Genomic DNA, 19,549 nt, shown 5'->3' on the forward strand with positions numbered 1-19,549 from the left:
TTAACCTCTAACTCTAGTATAATATTAGAGAATCTATATCTATAACCACCTTATCTATATTTATTAAAAAGCTAGATAGCCACTATTAGTAGTAAATATTAATATCAGACTTTCAAAAATTATATCAATATCAGTTATCTATATATATATAGCAGTATATAACCCCTACTTAACCCTAATTCTAGCAGAACCATAGACGCTAAGCTAACTACAACTAATATAAGCCACAGTAGAATCAAAATAAACATCTTTACTAATCTAACACTCAGATACTACCTATATAATAGCTATAATTACCTCTACCATAGTTTAGTTATAGCTACTAATAGCAGTAGTATTAGCTATACACCACACAATAGTAGTATTAGTATCAGTATCAACAATATTAATTTTCCTACATTTAGCAGAATCAGCTATATTAGCAGACTATATCTAATAACTAAATACAGAATCAGTAAAACCAAAACTATACTAATAACTAATACACTAATCAGCAAAATCAATATTTACCCACTAATTACCTATAAATATAAGATACACACTACACACAAAATATATACTATATATAGGCAGACAGTTATTAGCCCTATTTCTATAGATATAAATATTATCAAACTATATATTATTTTAACCCTAAAAAAGACCCACAGAACGTCTCTTTTATTAACACCCCACTAATAGCAGATACCAATTACACTAATAATAGTATAATAGATAATAATATTTTTTACATAGACCCTACTAGCCCTAATAGCTTTAATAAACTAGATACTATATATATTAAAACCCCAGAAAAAAATATAGATACCCTATTATATAATTAAATAGAGGTCTCTAACAGTATCACCTATATATAATATAGTGAGTCCTTTATATTAAACAATAAGCTACACCAATATCTAAAAGACTATAAGCACTCAGCAGCCACAGTAAATAATAAAGTATTAGTATACTTTAGCTCCCCAGATAATACAGATACAACTCTAAAAGACCTACCTATCATTAAGTCCAACCAAAAGATATCAGCATACCTAGGTAAAGCATATAAAATATAGAGATACACATCTACTATTATTAATCTACAATCACAATCTAAGATTACAGTCATCTATCTAGACTCTAGCTATTCAATAACACTAATTAATATAAAACTCACAGACTTACTATATATAAAACAGTATAAACTTAATTAACCTATCCCAGTAAAAAAAATCAGTTTATATTATATATCTTCAAAGTATATTATTATTAATCTATACTTCTAAGGTCAAAATAATACTATAAAGGTCCCTATTAAAGTATATATTATAAACAATTTAAAGGCTAGCCTCCTACTCAGTATAGACATTATAGCTCACAAAGGTTTCTACCTTAATTTTAAGCTACACACCACTCAAATTACATTATATATAAATCTTAAATTCCCTATTATAATATATATAAAACCTTATCACCTACAATCTTACCCTATCTACACAGATACTTATATCATTATACCCCTATAATTATATATCTAAGTACCAATTTATATTAATACTACACTCCCTATAGATTAGGATTTTATCTTTAAAAAATAGCATCCTATAGTGTCAATATATTCATATCTTATTAACGCCAATTTTACCTAGGTCTAGGCCAAAAATAACTCCCCTAACCCACACATTATCAACAGATATATATATATAAATACCCTCTATAAAGCAGATTTTCCACAGGCCTACTAAATATCTCCTAACACAGCAAACTTAGCCAAATCTAATCCTAAATCAGAAATACAAAGGCTAAAGCCACTATACTATACACAGATAAAAATAGTCTTACTAAACAGAATCACTATCTATAACACCCCTAACATCATCATAAAGCTCACAAATATTATCAACGCCTATAATATATAAAACACCCCTAAAACTATAGATATCCTATTAGATCAATAAATAACTATCCTAATAATTAACAGATAGGAATCAAAGCAGCAGAAAGCAAAAATATACCCACTTAGCCTATATAATTATACTATTATTAACAAAATATTCAACAGCCTATATAAATAAAAGAAGATATTATTTATAGAGAACTTCTACCTATTAGTATACCTAATCTTTATAGTATAGTATATAGTAAACAGCACTAAAAAAGGCTATATCATTATAGATATTCACAGACTTAATAAGCTTATAGTCTATAACTTTTACCTAATCCTAACCTTTAACAATATCCTTAATATAGTATAAAGGAAAGATTTTATCACAATTATAGATACAGTAAAGTTCTTCTATTAATAGTATTTACACCTTAATCATTATTAATAAATAGCAGTTATAACGCACCAAAGGTAGAAAATTTTCTATATCACTATTATAGACTTTTATAATAGTATTATTTATATATAATATTAAATAAACCTAATCTTAAAGGACTTTATTAAATAGTATTATATATACCTAGATAATATCTTTATAGTAGATAACACCCTTAATAAGTATATTTATTACCTATATTAGCTCTTTATATATCTATAGAAGTATAATATCACCCTTAAGCCAACTAAAATATATATTAGCTTCCCCTATATTAGTTTACTTAGTTAATATATTAACGCCCTTAGAATATATACCCTAAAAGAAAAGCTTAAAGCAATCACAGATCTACAATTCCCTTACACCTTATATTATCTTAAAATATACCTCAGTATAATAAGCACACTACACTAGTATATCCCACACTATATAGCTAAAGCTAAACTACTATACCTATACAAAATTAAACTCCTAAAAAGCAGCCCTCTCTTAGAACGCCCTTACCTATAATAGTCCCTAAAAATATACCTATACACACTAACTATATAGGAACTTATAGTATTTAATAAGATCTAGAAGGCCTTCTATAAACCCCAATAACTTACTCACTAAAACTATAACTATCGTCTCTATATAGATATTAATACCTCAAAAAAGGGTAGTTATAGTATTATAGTCTTTTATATAAAAGAGGACTATAAATATAATATCCTATTATATCCCCCTATATCTATAATAGTTTAACCAATTATATTCCTAAATTAGTTATTTATACCTATAAAGAAGAAATATTAGGCTATAAAGCTAGAATTTTCCTATATTATATAGGCTATATAAAAGCTACATTATATAATTAAAACTACTCCTAAGGGAATCACACCTATCATCTATATAGATTATATATCCACAATCACCCTCTCTATATCCCTTACTTCAGCATCCCCCAAAAGGATAGACCTATATCTTATATATAGCACTTAATATATCTAGCAGTTTCATATAAAGGTCTTTTATCACTCAGACATCTCTAATTATATCATAGATACTCTCTCTAAACTACCCTTAATTAACCCTACCACAGCCTAGTATAATAATAACCTAGACGCACTATATATTAATATATAAATACAGTTTATAGACCTAAACAGATTCACTACCCCTATAGATACCAATAAAACCTATATATTCCTCACTTTAATAGTATAAATAAGCAATAAATTCTATACCTACCTTATAAATAGATATATAAAAGACCCACACTAGCAGATAATCCTTATAAAATTACAATATATATATATATAGATATAGACCTAGTTCTACTAAAATACCCCTATATCCTTAACAAAGACCTCCTATACTCTAAACACATTAATAAAGATTAATAGCTATATATCCCTTCAGATATAGCTAATAATATCTTTCAGATAGTATATAATAACTAAAGATATCAAGGATTTAAATACTTATAGCAAAAACTTATAAGTCTTATAGTACACAGAGGTTAGCAATACCTAAAAGATTATATTATAAACTACCTAGAATATCTATATAACTCCACACACAGATATCAACTATATAGATCACTTAAACCTATATTATCTCCTATAATCCCTTTCTACACTATTACTATCAATTTTATTACTAGCCTCCCTCCTAGCAACTACAATATAATAGCCTTTCTTATATATAAATTCACAAAAAGGATTAGCTATATTCTAGGTAAATCTAACTAAATAAATAAACAGTAGGCAATTACTATCCTTACTATCCTATAGACAAATAATTAAAACATCCCTATAGTATAGATATCAGATTATAACCTAAAATTTATATATAGCCTATAGACTAGTATCTTTATAGCACTATATATCACTCTTCTTTACACCACTATATATTATATATAAGCTAATAGGCAATCAGAGTATATAAACTAGATAGCTAAGATTTAACTATATCACTAAATAGCTATATACCTATCACAGAAATAGTATTATAGTCTCCTTATACTATAGATATTACTTAATAGCTCTATTAGCACTATTATAGGATATATACTATATTAACTTATATTTAGTATTAATCTATATATACTATAAACGTTATTTAAAAATATATTTATCTATAAACCTAACCTTAATATACAGTAAGACGCTATAAAGTACCTAAACTACGCTACAGCCTAAATAAAAAGACTATATAACTAGTAATACTATCTTACACACTTTACTATAGGTAACTATATTTACTTATACCTATAGAAAGCCTATAATATTCCTATAAATATAACACTATCAAAAAAACTAGGTCAACAGTATATAGGCCACTTTAAAGTCTTAGAATATATAGACTACCTTATATACAGATTTAACCTACTATTATTATAAAACATATATCTAATCATCTCTATAGAGTATCTAGAGCTAGCCCTAGATAATATATATACCTAAGACCTAGATATAGCTAATCCTAACACTATCCTAATATTTAATAAATACTTCCCTAAAAATATAGATAGATTTAATATAAAAGTTATCTTTAATAAATATATATATTAATATAAACTAGTATATACACTAATTACCTAATATCTCGTTTACTAAGTATATCTAGGCCTAAAATATAATAAATAGGTATATAAAAGAAATATAATTAATATAAAAGAGAAAATAACAGAATTTAAAGCTATTTAGCAGTAGTAGTATATATCACATCTATTTACCTATATCCTTATATATTTATATATCTCTTACTTTATATCTTTTCCACTTCTACCTCCTCCTTTTAACCTATATCTTTATCTTTCTATCTATATCATCCTTATTTTTCTATCTATATTATCTTCCTATCTATATCCACTTTTACTATCACCTTTTTATTTTTTTTTATTATTTATATCACTATCTCTATCTTTAGCTTCCTTATATCACTTATATCCTTTACACTTTTACCTTATCACCTAAGCTTTCCTCTATCTTATTATTCTATTTCACTATTATATTATAATATCTATATCTAACTTAGGCTCTAAAAATATCTCTAAAGCTAACCTTACCAATATTAAGCTAATAATTATAGTATAGAAGAGCTACTACAAGAAATATCTAGTATAAGATACCCTAGATATTATTATATAGAGACTAAACAATAGTAATAGCCCTTTACTAAATAAGTTAAAGCCTAGACACCTTAACACTAAGAGTTATACTAACTAAAAGGTTTTTAATATCAATATTATATATAATATCTTCTAAGATTTAAAAAAAAAGGTAATATACCTACCTATAAAATATATAAGACTTACAGACCATATAATATTCTAAGCTATAATCTATATATCTATATATAACTAAGTAGCCCTTTTCCCCACAGACTTTACAATATATAAAGATATATATATCTTATATTACCCTATTAACCCTACAGTTATCCTTAAATACTATAGTATCTACTAGTTCCTACTCTATAAAGATACCTACACCCTTATTAGCAACTACACTAAAGCTACTAAATAGATATTCTATAAAAAGGTCTAATATAATATATAAAATAATAATATCCCTAATATTTATAAAAGTTTCACTATCAGTATAATAATAGCACTAGCTATAAACCTATATAATACTATAGTCCTATAACTAGATAGCTACTCTTTACCTAATAAGAGATATAGGCCTTTAAAAATTCTTAACATTATAAAGTTCTAAAACATTAATATTAACTTCGTCTTTAACCTAAAGCACATCTACTAAATTATTATAGCCCCTAATAAATACACTATATCACAATAAAACTAGCTTATATATCCTTTCGCTTTTAAAGATACTAATCTAGATAACTTAAATAAATATATCCTAAATATAGACCTTATACCTTATCACACTACTAATTATAACAGACCTTACACAGTAAAAACCTTTTATATATATATAAAAGCTATTAACTAAGGTACCCCTATATAAAAATCTCAGTATTAGTATACTTACCACTAAAACTATACTTTAGCTAGATATACCTTAATATCAGTAACCTACTCAGAAATATATAGAACCCTAGCCCCTATATTAGACTTAAAGTCAGATATACACTAAAAAACTATTTATATTAAGAACCTAATCAGCAATATTAGTAAGCTAGTTTAGAGTACTAAAGATCTACTATACAAACTCTCCTTTAAACTATCCTACTAATCAGCTATCTATATTAGAATCGCACTCTCCTATATAGTATAGCTTACTTCTATAGTGTTATAGGACGCTTTTACCACAAGAATTATATTAAATCTTATTAAAAAGGAGATTATAAAAGTCTATTATCACCTAACACATACTCTATCCCAGATAGACAATATTATAGACATAATCACTAATAGTAATTTATTATATATATAAAACACACTCTGCCTTAACAATATCCTACGCTAGATCTATCCTATCACAGACGCACTTCCCTAAAGTATAAAGGACAAATTGCTTACAATCATATAAGCCATTAATAATACCAATATAGCCGCGGCTAATAGCCCTATTCTAAAGACCCTCTTCCACAGCTCCAATACCACTTACACTATAGCCGCTATAGCAGCTACAAAGCATACTAAGGTCCTACTCAAGCCAATATATAAGAAACGTCGATATACACTTAATGGCGCCGACGATATCGAGGACGAGGATAATATCTAAGGGACAGGACAGGAAGAGAGGAGGAGACGCAGTTTTTTCCGCTCAGGGAGCGTTTTCTGCGTCGAGTGAGACACCGAGGACGGCGTCATTTTTCCAAGCGGGCACCTGTTACGGAGCTAGATCAGGTGATCCCTAATAGTCATTATCACGTAGCCGTCCGCTACTTACTTAATCAATTACACTTCTCTACGCCTTCACTTCGTACCATATACGTTCGGCACCGTTGTCTGGAGAGTAGGCCCAGCCTCCTCCATGGAGACGACGCGATTCGAGACATTGTGTATTGGCAACACTTCTGGGTATATGAAGTCCAACAGCCAGCCCGGAGGCTTGAGACCTGAACCCCCTGACAGGTAGAGGTTCAGAGTCGGAGATTGGAAAATCGGGAGTCCGCCTTGCCTACGCAACGAGTCAGTTTCTCGCAACTGCGCCCACCCGAAAGGATTCCCAACGGTCTTCATTATTATTGAGCTTGGTACCAACCTCCACAATCAGCAATTTAGCAATCGACTGAAACCCGGACAGCAAGGGGCAAGTTAACAAGGCTGCCAGGACACGCAAAAGACGAGAACGACACTGCCATGTCAACCATGCTGGTTCTACGAATTGCATTCTCTGAAATGGAGAAGACATCATGTTGAAAATTATTGATTCACTTCGAGTCATCTAACCTAAGGGTACAGAGTTCACATCGGAAGAAAAGCAAGCCAGAATCCCTCGCGCCAAAGTCCATGCAATACAGATATGAAGGCAATGCAAGATGGGCAGTCGTGATAAATCGTCAGCGCATCGAGTGTCGATCCTTAGTGGATGCGGATCTTCTTGGTCTTCGGAGCCGCCTCCTTAGGGACGAAGATGGACAGGATGCCATTCTTCAGGCTGGCGCGCACGGCATCCTGGTCGACGCGCCCTGGGAAGGTAAAGGTGCGCTGGAACTCGCCGATCGACCGCTCCGAGACCCAGTACCGGAATGATGGAGACTGCGAGCCGGAGCTTGACTGTGTGGGGGTCGCAGTGGAGTGGACGGTGTCGGTATCGGTGGAGTTGGAGTCTGACTCGTCCTCGTCCTCGTCCTCGACGGTTGGCTGGCGCGACCGCGCTGGCGCTGCGCCACTGGATTCGTTCTTGTAGTCGCGCTCGGTGCGGCCCTTGACGACCAGGGTGTGTGAGTCGCTGAATTCAATGTCGATGTTGCTCTGGTCCACCCCGGGGAGCTCCCCGTCCAGGTAGTAGCCGTTGTTCAACTCGCGCACATCGAAAGCTGGGGAAAAGGTGCGGGTGCGAGTGCGAACGGGCGTGGGGCGCGAGTGGGACTCGTCCAGAAGCCGGAAGAGCGGCGCGAGATCGGAGCTGCACGACAGGAAGGCCATGATGGAGAGTGGAAGTGATGGAATCTGGTGGATTGAGGTGCTCGACAAATGGAGGATGGGAGAGTTGGAGTTGAGATGAATGATGTTGTTTCAGGGCATGCTTGACCAGTCGTTATATAGTTGAAGGCGGGCGATTGGACAGAAGCATCCAGAACGCGGTGGCGTCTTCGACCAGCTTCGCCAACCATCTATACGGACAATGGTCAGCACCTTGCGAATCTGGCGATACCTTGAACGTTCGAGATGATATTCTAAGCAGGCAAAGTGCTGAGCAACTTGCAAATCACGCGATATGTATGAATAATCATCACCGCAGCCTTCCGAGGTTGACGTCGGGGATGGCGCCCGCCTCGTACACTTTGAAAGCACTCAATCTTGGATACCCGGGGATTTTGGCCAGGAGAGAGTATTCTTGCGGATGAAATCGACTTGTCAACTTGATAGCCACTCAATTCTACTAGTTCCAATGCTTTCAAATCGTATATATACAGAGTTTTGGAGAGCCCGGCTCCCAGGTTGTTTCGGCTCTTCAGATATCGTACACGCTCGTTCAGCACGCTTTCTGCCCCGACCGAGTACGTGGATGATCTCAGTGTAATCGAGAGACCTCACGGACAGAAAATGGGCTTCTTCCAGGTATCAGAAGGCTCCTCACAGACGAGAGAGGTAGAAGGCCATGACAAACTTACGGGCAAGGGGTAGTTCAAGGACGCGCTCCCATTCAAGGCCTGCGCCCACTCATCCTATATTGCGGATGGCCGGGGAAGTATACATCTCCAGCTGTCGATGGCCTTTGCGTAGGAGATATTCGATGGCGCCAAAGTCCTTCTTATTCACCGAGAGGTGCTTCTGGAATTCCGCCCTGCGCCCGTGTCAGTCGGAGGTGCACCGATCCTGGGGGGAAGCGGGAAAAGAGACGGTTAGCTCGCGAGAACATACCGTGCGTAGCTCTTAAAGTTGCCTCTTGATTCCTAAACAACCAGATTCGAAAAAATCAGCGACGTCGCAAGGATGGGATGGGCCGACCCACCGCTGGCTTCTTGCGGATTTCCCGCAGGCACTGGCGGTAGAGCGACAAGACTTCCCGCTGGAGGCCGGAGAGCCGAACCATGATGCGAAGCTGGGAGTTGATGAAGAATGCGTGCTGATCATTGGGCCCGGGCGAGACTGGAGAAGCGCGAGCTCCGTTTCCCGCCGGCGCGATCGTCTTTCCCGGCCGAATAATGAACGCCATATCTTGTGTCGGGGTCAGGTCGCCCTCATCTTCCCCTATTCCACCTGTTGACCATGGCATCATTTACTGTGAGTAGAGATCATTTATGAGTTGTTTCGAGCATGCAGAGCTCCCAGCGTATTACTGTCATCGCATGCTGACCGGACCAAGCGTCTTATTCGCTTCCTGGCCAAGGATGGCCATATCTATTACGGTGACGCACTGCTCCCAGCTGGCGTGACCGATATCGCCAGAGCCACCCAGGCCAAAGTCATCCAGGGCGACATCTTTGGTCAACACCACCTCACTGACCAAATTGCCGATGTGCGCTTGCTTCTTTCGCCGCTGGCCCGTAAGGATATCGGGACCGTTCGCTGCTTAGGCTTGAACTACGAGCAGCACGCAAAGGAGTCCAACCTGCCCATCCCCACATACCCAGTGCTGTTCTTCAAGCCAGTGACTTCGATCGCTGGTCCCACCGATGACATTCCTGTCTCTCAGCTTGCCCAGGAGAGCGAAGGACTGGACTACGAGTGTGAACTAGTCATCGTCATCGGGAAGGAGGCCAAGAATGTGTCTGAAAGCCAGGCCTTGGACTATGTCCTGGGATACGCCGTAGGAAATGATGTCTCGCATCGCGACTGGCAGATCAAGCGCGGTGGTGGCCAGTGGGGACTGGGTAAGGGCTTCGACGGCTGGGCGCCATGGGGACCCGGTATCGTCTCGTCCAAAGTGATTGCCGACCCGAATGCCCTTCATATCTCGACTACATTGAATGGAAAGTCTGTCCAGTCTTCGTCCACCAAAGATATGATCTTCAGTGTGGCCAAGACCATCGCCTTCCTATCTCAAGGGACAACCCTCCTCCCGGGAGATCTCATCTTCACTGGAACGTAAGTACAGTCTGATTTGGCTTTGCTTGATTTGATCACCCTGAGCTTATTTGTACTGATTCGAACTCAAAAGACCCCAAGGCGTGGGTATGGGCCGCAAGCCTAACTTGTGGCTAAAGGATGGGGACAAGGTCGAAGTATCACTAGAGGGTGTCGGCTCTTGCGTCAACCGAGTGGTCTTTGACAAGCCTGCCGCCAAACTGTGAGGTGACAGTATCTAGCAGTAGATCTAGCGGAGGTTCGTAAATAACTCTGATATCGTGAACATGCACATTCAATTCCATCATCAAGGTGGTGTTTTCCTTTCAATTTCCATTGGGCTCTCGTGTAGAAACTAAAGGGGAGGGGGAGCAACAATCCAAAATATCACGCGAGTTTAGTTAGTCTGAGCTCCATATCCCTTGATCCTTTCAGCAAAAGCCCAGCTCTGACCCTCAATCTGCTCGTTCTCCTTCAAGTCGATGCCCTCCTTGCTAATCACCGCTATCGAGTATTTGTCGAGACTGCGTGCATCTCGGTAGAAGAGAACCTTCAAGCAAGCCTTCAGGGCCTCCACCGCCTCCTCCCGACTGACCTCCTCGATCGGCCTCTCTTCGGGGAACAGACGTCGCAGAATTGGAACTGCCAAGTGGGCACCGAATCCAGTGGCAAGATGCGGAGCAGAGAACGTTGTGCCGAGCAGATCGGCCGAACTGAGGAACGGCTTGCCCTCCCCGTCGAAGCCTGCGACGAGGACGTGATTCCACAGTGGGTTGAACTCCGAGCGCCGCTTATAGAAGACCTTGGAGAGGTAGGTGTGCAGGTTCTTGGCATTGAGCATGTTTCCGTGGGCCGAGTAGTTCTCCCTAATATCGATGGATTCGAGTAGACGGTCGATGTATTGCATGTCGGAGACATCTCCGCCGAAGCCGACCACGGCCTTGTCGCCAAAGACACGCAGACGCTTGACATCGGTAAAGCGCGCCAGAGATCCGTAAGATGCTGGTTACCAACGAGACAGGTTAGTGGCCAGTTCTGCGAGCGAGGTGAAGGCGTCGTGGTGTGTACCTAGGTTGTCGGTCGCCAGAGCGACACCGCCATTAAACTTCACGCCAATCACTGAGGTTCCAGTGACCGCTGGGGAGGAAGTGTGTGCCTTCGGGCCAGTGGTCTGAAGATATGAGGGGTTGTAAGCTCCGTAGACGTCGTCCCTGGGCTGTAGGTCGTGTTAGCAGCAAAGCGAGGTCCCGGGTCGTTGGCGACACTCACCCGGCCCCAAGTTCCCGGAAAGTGGTCCATTATGAATCAAGTATCGTAGGGCTTGATCGGGTTCAGAGGTACGGAAAATAGGAAAAGAAAGGGCAACTGTGTAGGGATTGAGCGATGACGATGCGCGGAGCTTAGGCAGTCGAGCTGACGGAGCTCCGGCTGACTCAGCATGTATTTTACGCGCGCGCTAGGGATTCACGTGAACTGGCGGGAGCCGAAATCATTATTACTCAGAATCGACAGTATCCATCGATGTCTTCTACATCAATTCTTTTTGCACGACTACCTAGTCCAGCATTTGCTGCCTCTCTGGATACCACCGTATTCGCTTCCTCTGTGCCCACTCATGGGAAGTCAGGGGGTATGGACGCTCCTCTCATTGGTAGATCGGCGTCGATGCTCAGCCTCCGCCGATGATCGTTCGACCGCGGTACTCGTAGATATAAATACAATCACAAGGCCCCCCAATCATTTCCGCGGACAATTTTTCACATCTAAAATCTTCAATATGTCTTCCGCCTCGTCCCGGGCCGGGTCAATTGTATCAGTCCATCCCGAGCTGGACGAACATACCCCGTCACGCCTATACAACATCTACAAGAAGCCTTTCCATCGGAACTATGAGGTCAAATCAGCAGCCGACCAGATTCTGTTCTACGGCGAAGTGTCTTCTTTTACCCGCCATAAGCCCGACCTCACTCTGCATCGAGGAACTAGTGCCCACGCCCCCGTGGTGGCGGCCTGCAAGTTCGTCAGCTTTGCCCGCGACTTCAAGTTGGCTCTCGGGGATCCGGATGATGAACTAAACACCAAGTGGGAGGATATGACCAAAGAGTCTAAGTTAAATTCGAAGTATCGCTTCGAGGTGACTGTGCCCAACCAGCAAAGCGAGTCGCAGGGTGAAAGGCGTTCTTTTCTTTGGAAACGAACTCGCCATGTGGGCATCAACGACTCAAAACCGAGATGGAGTCCGAATAATTTCAAGCTTGTTGATGAATGCACTGAGGAAGTCGTTGCCGTCTTCACCTCTGGGAAGTCCTTCCATAAATGTGGGAAATTACAGATCAAGGCGGGGGGGTATGGGGAGAATTTCGATATGGTGATCTTGCTTTCATATTTGGGTCTATATGAGGCGAGAAAACGTCGCGAGAACCGTTCTGCCGCAGCGGGTGGCGGCGCAGGAGGTTAATGAGTTGGCGCATTCCCATCTCGCTCATGACATATATAAGGGCATCGAACATGGTGAAAATGAGAATATCCATGCAGTAATCAGGAAAATTCCTTAGAACCCTATATATCGGGTTTGATAAGGCAAACAACGCTCGATGGCAACTGCCATTGGGAATACCAAGTGCCCCGTCGACCGTATTATTCTCAAACCTCGCTTGTTGGGTGCACTGAGTGATTTTGTCCGACCTCATCTGGGTGTTCGCTTCTGGCTGAGGGTTGGGCAGCTCGGAACAAACCTCAATTCCGACTGACCAAAATGGGTTTTTTTTGGTATGTATCAAAACGATGGGTTTTGTTGCGCCCACTGAATTCGAAAACCACCAACGTACGTCATTTTTGAGCTGCCTCAAAGGCTGAGATACGCCACTTCGAGGACTAGCGAGGGGTAACTATACCCCCCCTCCATTGATCAGGATATTGTTTAACCCCGGGGGGGGGAGTGACCAAGGAGTCTGAGTGATTTCCGTCTCGCTCACAATATGTATTTTGATTTGATGCTAGAGGAATCCCAAGGAATCCATAAGGTAGGTGTACACTAAGCAAAAGTGGTCAACACCCTTTGCCCTACTTCTCACCATGAAGCTACTCATGTAGGTACATGCGCAGCTAAATATATCTGTTAACATCTCTGACGACGACCGAAGTGAGGTGTGGAGGGGAGAGTGCCGATATGTCATAGAAGGCCTGCACGATAACTGCGTTTGGATTGTGCGAGTTTGTGAAACACACACGTCGTGTTATGGGAGTTGATCTCGTCCTCATCTATGGCGATAAGAGTGACGAGATCTTTGGTGGACAAAATTCATGGCTGGGTATCTCGGTCCAATTCCAATGCTTTTTGGTTATTTTCATTTTCCCCAGAAGTTCATGAGCCCGGGCTTGCTGTTGAAGGTCTGATGCTGGACAACATCCATCGACATTGTTCATGCATTAACTTTCTTTTTCGATTCTGATCCAAATGCAGAACGACTGGGATTTGCAGGGGAGCCAGCGACGAATTCAATGGCAGACCTTTGGCCAGCCGTCTTTTTATCTTCTGTTTTTTGTCGAGTCTCTTGTTGGCTCCTGAGGAGCTCCTCCTTGAAGCCCCAACTGGGTAGACTGGACGTACTCCACAACTCTGCCGGTAAGGACGTATCGTACTGAGATTGCTCATCGATCCCCGCGTGCTCCATCATTTTCATCAACAAGCTAGGATTTTTGAGCGAGGATGAAGTGGCTAATTTCGCATTAAAGTGTACACCTTGCTTCTTGAGGGCGAGGAAGTGTTCGAACTTCGCATTGGCGGCCGGATCAGGAGACCCAGGGGGCGACGGCGGAATATCGAGATTGGGAACAGGTGGAAGGGTGAGATCTTGCACCAACGCTCGTGACATCGAGAAGGGGGAAGAGCGTCCACCGGCTGAGAGTCCTTCTGGCGATTGGGTTCTCTCAATGGACGCGGGACCTAGGACAGGGCCACTCGGGGCTTGACTGGGAGGAATGATTGAAGGTGGTTGGCCTTGTGAGTGTTTGACAGGTACCTGAGCTGAAGAGGGGTATTTTAGGGACCGATCAATCCTAGAGTAATGGTAGCACGGAGTAGAAAGTACCTTTAGTTTGGTTGGCTTGCGAAACTGCGACGGGTGGCTTTTTTGCAGGCTGAAAGAAACACCATGTGAGCGGAACTAGTGCAGGTAATATCTGCAGCCGATAATTCATACCTGCGGAACTGGGGAGGGCTTGACCTCCACCTCGTCCTCGCTGCTGCTGTCGTAGTTGCCGAGACCGAGCATTCTGGGGATCTTGGGGCTTGGTACGGGCCGCGGTCTAAGTGACCACCCCAGGCGTCAAAACTTGGGGAGGTGTTCGCAATATTGAGAGCCCTGCGAAGTCCAAAGTGGAATAGGGAATTGAGGATTTGCCGAGTTGTGAAGTAAAGACGCAACCATGAAACCGGGCCCCGAGAGCTGGGCTGTTACATAAGCAAAGGCAGCTACAGCATCGCGTCAGACATCGGACCTCTTCATTGCTACCCCCAACGAACAACCCTCGACACTTTCCACTATCTTTTCACCCTCGCCCTTCCTTCATCTCAACTTCTTCTCACGAACACACATTCTCGAGCAGCCGTTCTTCCATGATGACGTCGCTCATGGATCACTCGGCTCGCGGCCAGAACATCGGATACTCCTTCTCCGAGCCAACAGCTGCCCCCGTCAGACAGCATGGGTTCTACCCGTATGAATTCGCCTCATGAGGGCTTGAAAGCCTTAGCTAATTAAATGTCTAGGTATACCGACAACGGTGGCTCGACACTGGGCATCACAGGTTCCGATTTCGCGATCCTTGCTGGCGATACCCGTTCCACATCAGGATACAATATCAACTCTCGCATGGTTCCCAAGGTCTTCAAGATTGGTGGTGATGATGAGACTGGCGAGGGAGCTCAGATTGTGCTCTCGGTAGTGGGTTTTGCAGCCGACGGCAACGCCCTCAAAGAACGTCTGGATTCCGTGGTGAAGATGTACAGGTACCAGCATGGCAAGCCCATGTCGGTCTCGGCCTGTGCGCAACGCCTGTCCACGATCCTTTACCAGAAACGATTTTTCCCCTACTATGTAACCGCCATTTTGGCCGGTTTGGACGAGGAGGGCAAGGGAGCTCTGTACAGCTACGACCCTGTGGGCTCATACGAGCGAGAGCAATGCCGAGCGGCGGGTGCAGCTGCGAGTCTGATCATGCCTTTCCTGGACAATCAGGTCAACTCCAAGAACCAATACATTCCCGGAAGTGGCGAAGGACATGCGCTCGAGCCGAAGAAGGCTGAGCCTCTGCCCCAGGACACAGTCAAGGCGCTGGTGCGGGATGCTTTCACAAGTGCAGTGGAGCGGCATATCGAGGTCGGTGATAACCTCCAAGTCATGATTATTACCAAGGATGGAATCGAGGAAGTGTATCACCCATTGAAGAAGGATTAGAGAGTTGGTCGAGGTTTACGATAAATCTTCTTAATGTGAGAAATTGGAAGCCTTCTTCAATCCAACTGTTCACTTTGTTTTAAAAGTCACATAAGATTTTGGTCAAGATTGCTTGCTATCTTGAGGTCATCACGGGATATAGTATCTTAAAAAAAAACCCTAGATTTCAATGATCCTGAACGCCGGTACCATGCCGATAAACAAAAAATATTGACGAGATTCATCAGAATTAGAACCGTTCCTTCATGCGTGAGGCAACCGTTCGGAGGTTGCCATAGACCTTGCCCTGCTAGATATTAGAAGAAAGTCCAGTCGAACGCTGGGGATAAGTACGTACCGGAGGGCTACCCAAGATCAGGCTCACGATTGCCTCTCGTGCGATGTGAATGTTCTTGAAGCCACCAAGAATGTGAATCTTCTGGTCTGCGAGCACGACTCGTGTCCGACTAGCGTTCTCGATTGCGAACTTGGTCTTCCCATCCTTGCCCGCAATACGCCCAATCGCACGACCGAGATGTTCACCATTGAGCGTCTTCACGTCCTTGATCTCGAAAGTTTCGATGTACAGATCATCCAGTCGAAGAAGAGCGATCGCATCATCGATATCAAAACCGAGAGTGAAGGCCTTGACAAAGTCCGCACCCTTCTGTAGCGCGCCCACATCGTTGGTGAATTTGGAGGTTCGGAGCTCCACAGCGCGGCTCTTGACATTCATTCGTACTTGTAGCTTGAGATGCTCGACAATGGGAGGACAGATCTTGGTCCAGTTCGCTTTAAGAGGGGACATGCGGTGCGGCGGAACGGGGACCTTTCGAGTCTCGATGCGGTATGCGGTGCTGGCATCCTTGGCAGGTGTGAATACAGGGCGACCCTCTTCGTCGATGCGCATTTCGTTATCTTCTGTCGAGTCCGCCACGGGGGTGGAGGTGTCTGGCTCAGCCTGAGCGTCGATCAAGACCTCATCGTCCTGGTCTATCTATGGTTAGCGGGGGAAGGCAGCGCACCCTTCGAAACATTCGCTCACCTGGAATCTGGGTAGGTTGAAGCGCAGTGGCTTCCACTGGCTGGCGAAGGGCTGTCGGGGCAGGCATGGCGCTTGTGTGCAGAGCAAAAAAATGAAGCCGTTATCGCAGAATTTATCAGTGGCGGGCGCGGAAAAAGAAGTGTGGGCGACGGGTGGATTTTTCGGTGCAAACCGGACAAACAACAAATGATTTCATGCCCCCCAATATTGTGCCAATCTCCGAGCTCGGTTCCCAAGCATCACCGTGTTCGACACACGCAGGATGTGAAGGCAAAAAATGTCCGCCAATCTCGGACGCCGGCTGTATGCCCACTTATGGGAATCAGCCAATCCATTTCTCGGCCGCATACGAGCAAATGGCTTTTCCGCCTCAGACGCTGCCTCGAGGAAGTGCTTCCACTCGGTTTTCGTCAACCACCGGCGGTTGTCAACACCGTCGAGTAAATCCACTAATCTCACTAGGCGCCTTGCCTCGGGGGGATTCCTAGTTCTCGGTGCCTCTCCCAGCTCTCTGGCAGCTGAAACGAACGCGGCTTGCATTGTTCCCTCGAAGAAGATAGCAGCTCAATGTATCTGGAGGCGAGCTCTCCATACGCCAAACGACAGCAAACGTGACAACGGTCGTTCCGATGACCCTCCATCCTCTCAGGATGATGATCCGTCCCGAGATAGTCATAAACCTGATAAAAACTCGTCACAGAGTTCTCCCTCCACGAAACCATCTCAAGAACCGCGCCAGCCAACATTCTCTAATCGCCACTTGATGGATCGTCTACCACATATGCCTCACCTACATCGGCCCACCAAAGAGGAGCTTTTAGCAGCAGCAACCGGATTCTGGTCACGCCTTAAGGTGCGCTTCAAGTGGTTTTCCATAAGAAGCGTGCGGCCCTTCAATTTAGACGAGATAACAGCATTGTTCTCATGGGTTCTCCTGGGTCATGTCGTATGGGTAGTTGTTGGAACTACTACTTTCTTCTCGCTATTGATTCTTGCCATCAACACAGTCTTTGCACAGGGTATGTGCCTGCCAAGTTAGCTCCTACGAACGATTGCTAAAAAGTAACAGAAACTCTGGCCGGATGGGTGGGCAATTATCTCACCAAGTCGTCCGGGGTCAAAGTTGTCTTCGAATCTGCCATTGTGCCCAAATGGAAAAACGGGGTGATCACTTTCAAAAATGTGTTTGTGTCAAGACGGCCTGGTCAAGGCACCGGCCATGTTAGTAAAGGCTCCTCGAAGACAGCCGCCGCCGCCGCCGCTGCAGCCGCCCAGGGCGAAGTCGGATCTGAGGACTCGCTCCCATCGTCCGAGGAGGAGGACACGAACTACACACAGTTTGACGTTTCTATAGAGACCGTGAACGTTACCTTATCATTCACCAAGTGGCTCAACGGAAAGGGGCCACTTCGCGATGTTGAAGTCAAAGGAATACGGGGTGTTGTCGACCGCCGGCATGTCTACTGGCCAGAAAATGATTTGGATCCCAAGTCTTACCGACATGAGCATAATCCTGGCGATTTTGAGATCGATTCTTTCAAAATGCACGACGTGCTGGTGACCATCTACCAGCCTGATAATTTCAGACCATTCTCTGTCAGCATATTCTCTTGTGACCTGCCTCAGCTGCGAAAACAATGGCTTTTCTACGACTTCCTCTCCGCAAACATGATGTCGGGATCCTTCGATAATTCATTGTTCACAATCCACCCACGTCAAACCCATGGCTTCACTGGGGGCCGGCTAAACGAAGGTTTGGAGGAAGATGGAAAGCCCAGCCCATGGCAGAAGCACAACCGAATCCGTGTTGATGGCCTCAATATTGACCATTTGAATCGTGGCGTTCAGGGGCCCTTCTCATGGATCCACGAAGGAACCGTGGATATTGTGGCTGACATGATGTTCCCGGCTGAGAATGATGAGAGCATTGCAAAAGTAATGGCCGATTTCTACGATCGACTGGAAGCAACCGTCACCTCGAATCAATACCAGGAGTCTCCATCGCAGAAGGCCGAAGTGGACGGTGAATCTACATCCGGTGCTAACAAACGATTCTTGGTCATGGACTTACGAGTCCATCTCAACAACGTGCGGGCTGCAGTCCCGATCTTTACTCGTGATCTTTCTTATATCAATAATGCGCTCATCCGACCAATCGTTGCCTACATCAATTCAAAGCGCACCTTCATTCCCGTCAATTGCCGCTTGGTCAAGCGTGCCAGCGACTTTGACGGTAGCTGGACCATCTTCGACAGCGGGTTGATGGACGATCTGTCAGCGGCGGTAAGTGTCTTTTATTTATTTTGGTTGCACCTTCCATCTAGGATAGCATGCTAATCGTCATCTAGACCTACGATGCCTTTGCTCGGGATGTTGTGGATGACGAAGCCCGGAAGAGACGATTCAAGAAAGTTGGATTCTGGTCTCTTCAACTAGCCGCCCAGGCCATTTTTATGGGCATGGCGGGCAATATTGCATGATTCTGTACAATTTCCTAGGGCTCTCGCCAGGACATTCTCCATGCAAGGCATGGACCATCGGGTTGGCGTTCTGGTCTGTATCATAGCACTACGATTTGCATTTGAGGAGTCGGGGACATTCCATTGATGCAGCTTTCTTTCTATGGGTGAGG

At 43.0% G+C, this 19,549-nt stretch overlaps 9 protein-coding genes across 9 annotated transcripts; 4 read left to right on the forward strand and 5 right to left on the reverse strand.

Annotated features, from left to right (window-relative positions):
• Window positions 1-7,782: 7,782 nt before the first annotated feature.
• Window positions 7,783-8,349, reverse strand: N7459_005121 (Hsp20/alpha crystallin family protein; the record flags this gene model as incomplete). Its single annotated transcript, XM_056944305.1, has 1 exon — window positions 7,783-8,349. One exon carries the CDS (start codon window positions 8,347-8,349, stop codon window positions 7,783-7,785), a length of 567 nt encoding a protein of 188 aa, XP_056801188.1.
• Window positions 8,350-9,087: 738 nt separating this feature from the next.
• Window positions 9,088-9,643, reverse strand: N7459_005122 (succinate dehydrogenase assembly factor 1; the record flags this gene model as incomplete). The annotated part of the gene is made up of 3 exons (XM_056944306.1): window positions 9,088-9,211; window positions 9,289-9,320; window positions 9,380-9,643. 3 exons carry the CDS (start codon window positions 9,641-9,643, stop codon window positions 9,088-9,090), a joined length of 420 nt encoding a protein of 139 aa, XP_056801189.1.
• On the forward strand, window positions 9,637-10,661 carry N7459_005123 (fumarylacetoacetate hydrolase family protein; the record flags this gene model as incomplete). The annotated part of the gene is made up of 3 exons (XM_056944307.1): window positions 9,637-9,651; window positions 9,734-10,455; window positions 10,529-10,661. The coding sequence occupies 3 exons, from the start codon at window positions 9,637-9,639 to the stop codon at window positions 10,659-10,661; spliced, it is 870 nt and encodes a 289-aa protein (XP_056801190.1).
• Window positions 10,662-10,831: 170 nt separating this feature from the next.
• Window positions 10,832-11,733, reverse strand: pre4 (proteasome core particle subunit beta 7; the record flags this gene model as incomplete). The annotated part of the gene is made up of 3 exons (XM_056944308.1): window positions 10,832-11,436; window positions 11,503-11,650; window positions 11,704-11,733. The coding sequence occupies 3 exons, from the start codon at window positions 11,731-11,733 to the stop codon at window positions 10,832-10,834; spliced, it is 783 nt and encodes a 260-aa protein (XP_056801191.1).
• A 478-nt stretch (window positions 11,734-12,211) lies between these two features.
• N7459_005125 (uncharacterized protein) lies at window positions 12,212-12,892 on the forward strand (the record flags this gene model as incomplete). The annotated part of the gene is made up of 1 exon (XM_056944309.1): window positions 12,212-12,892. The coding sequence occupies one exon, from the start codon at window positions 12,212-12,214 to the stop codon at window positions 12,890-12,892; it is 681 nt and encodes a 226-aa protein (XP_056801192.1).
• A 964-nt stretch (window positions 12,893-13,856) lies between these two features.
• Window positions 13,857-14,708, reverse strand: N7459_005126 (HCNGP domain-containing protein; the record flags this gene model as incomplete). The annotated part of the gene is made up of 3 exons (XM_056944310.1): window positions 13,857-14,461; window positions 14,526-14,574; window positions 14,637-14,708. 3 exons carry the CDS (start codon window positions 14,706-14,708, stop codon window positions 13,857-13,859), a joined length of 726 nt encoding a protein of 241 aa, XP_056801193.1.
• Window positions 14,709-14,881: 173 nt separating this feature from the next.
• Window positions 14,882-15,893, forward strand: prs3 (proteasome core particle subunit beta 6; the record flags this gene model as incomplete). The annotated part of the gene is made up of 2 exons (XM_056944311.1): window positions 14,882-15,153; window positions 15,206-15,893. Coding segments are annotated over 2 exons (960 nt in total), but the record flags the coding sequence as incomplete, so codon positions are not given.
• Window positions 15,894-16,122: 229 nt separating this feature from the next.
• On the reverse strand, window positions 16,123-16,984 carry N7459_005128 (pre-rRNA-processing protein PNO1; the record flags this gene model as incomplete). The annotated part of the gene is made up of 3 exons (XM_056944312.1): window positions 16,123-16,179; window positions 16,231-16,865; window positions 16,918-16,984. 3 exons carry the CDS (start codon window positions 16,982-16,984, stop codon window positions 16,123-16,125), a joined length of 759 nt encoding a protein of 252 aa, XP_056801195.1.
• Window positions 16,985-17,194: 210 nt separating this feature from the next.
• On the forward strand, window positions 17,195-19,397 carry N7459_005129 (mitochondrial distribution and morphology protein; the record flags this gene model as incomplete). Its single annotated transcript, XM_056944313.1, has 3 exons — window positions 17,195-17,936; window positions 17,987-19,200; window positions 19,266-19,397. The coding sequence occupies 3 exons, from the start codon at window positions 17,195-17,197 to the stop codon at window positions 19,395-19,397; spliced, it is 2,088 nt and encodes a 695-aa protein (XP_056801196.1).
• Between the last annotated feature and the right edge of the window lie 152 nt (window positions 19,398-19,549).

The sequence above is a fragment of the Penicillium hispanicum genome, assembly GCF_028827665.1.
Source record: "Penicillium hispanicum strain IBT 35686 chromosome Unknown utg000004l_segment0_segment0, whole genome shotgun sequence".
Lineage (NCBI taxonomy): Eukaryota > Fungi > Ascomycota > Eurotiomycetes > Eurotiales > Aspergillaceae > Penicillium > Penicillium hispanicum.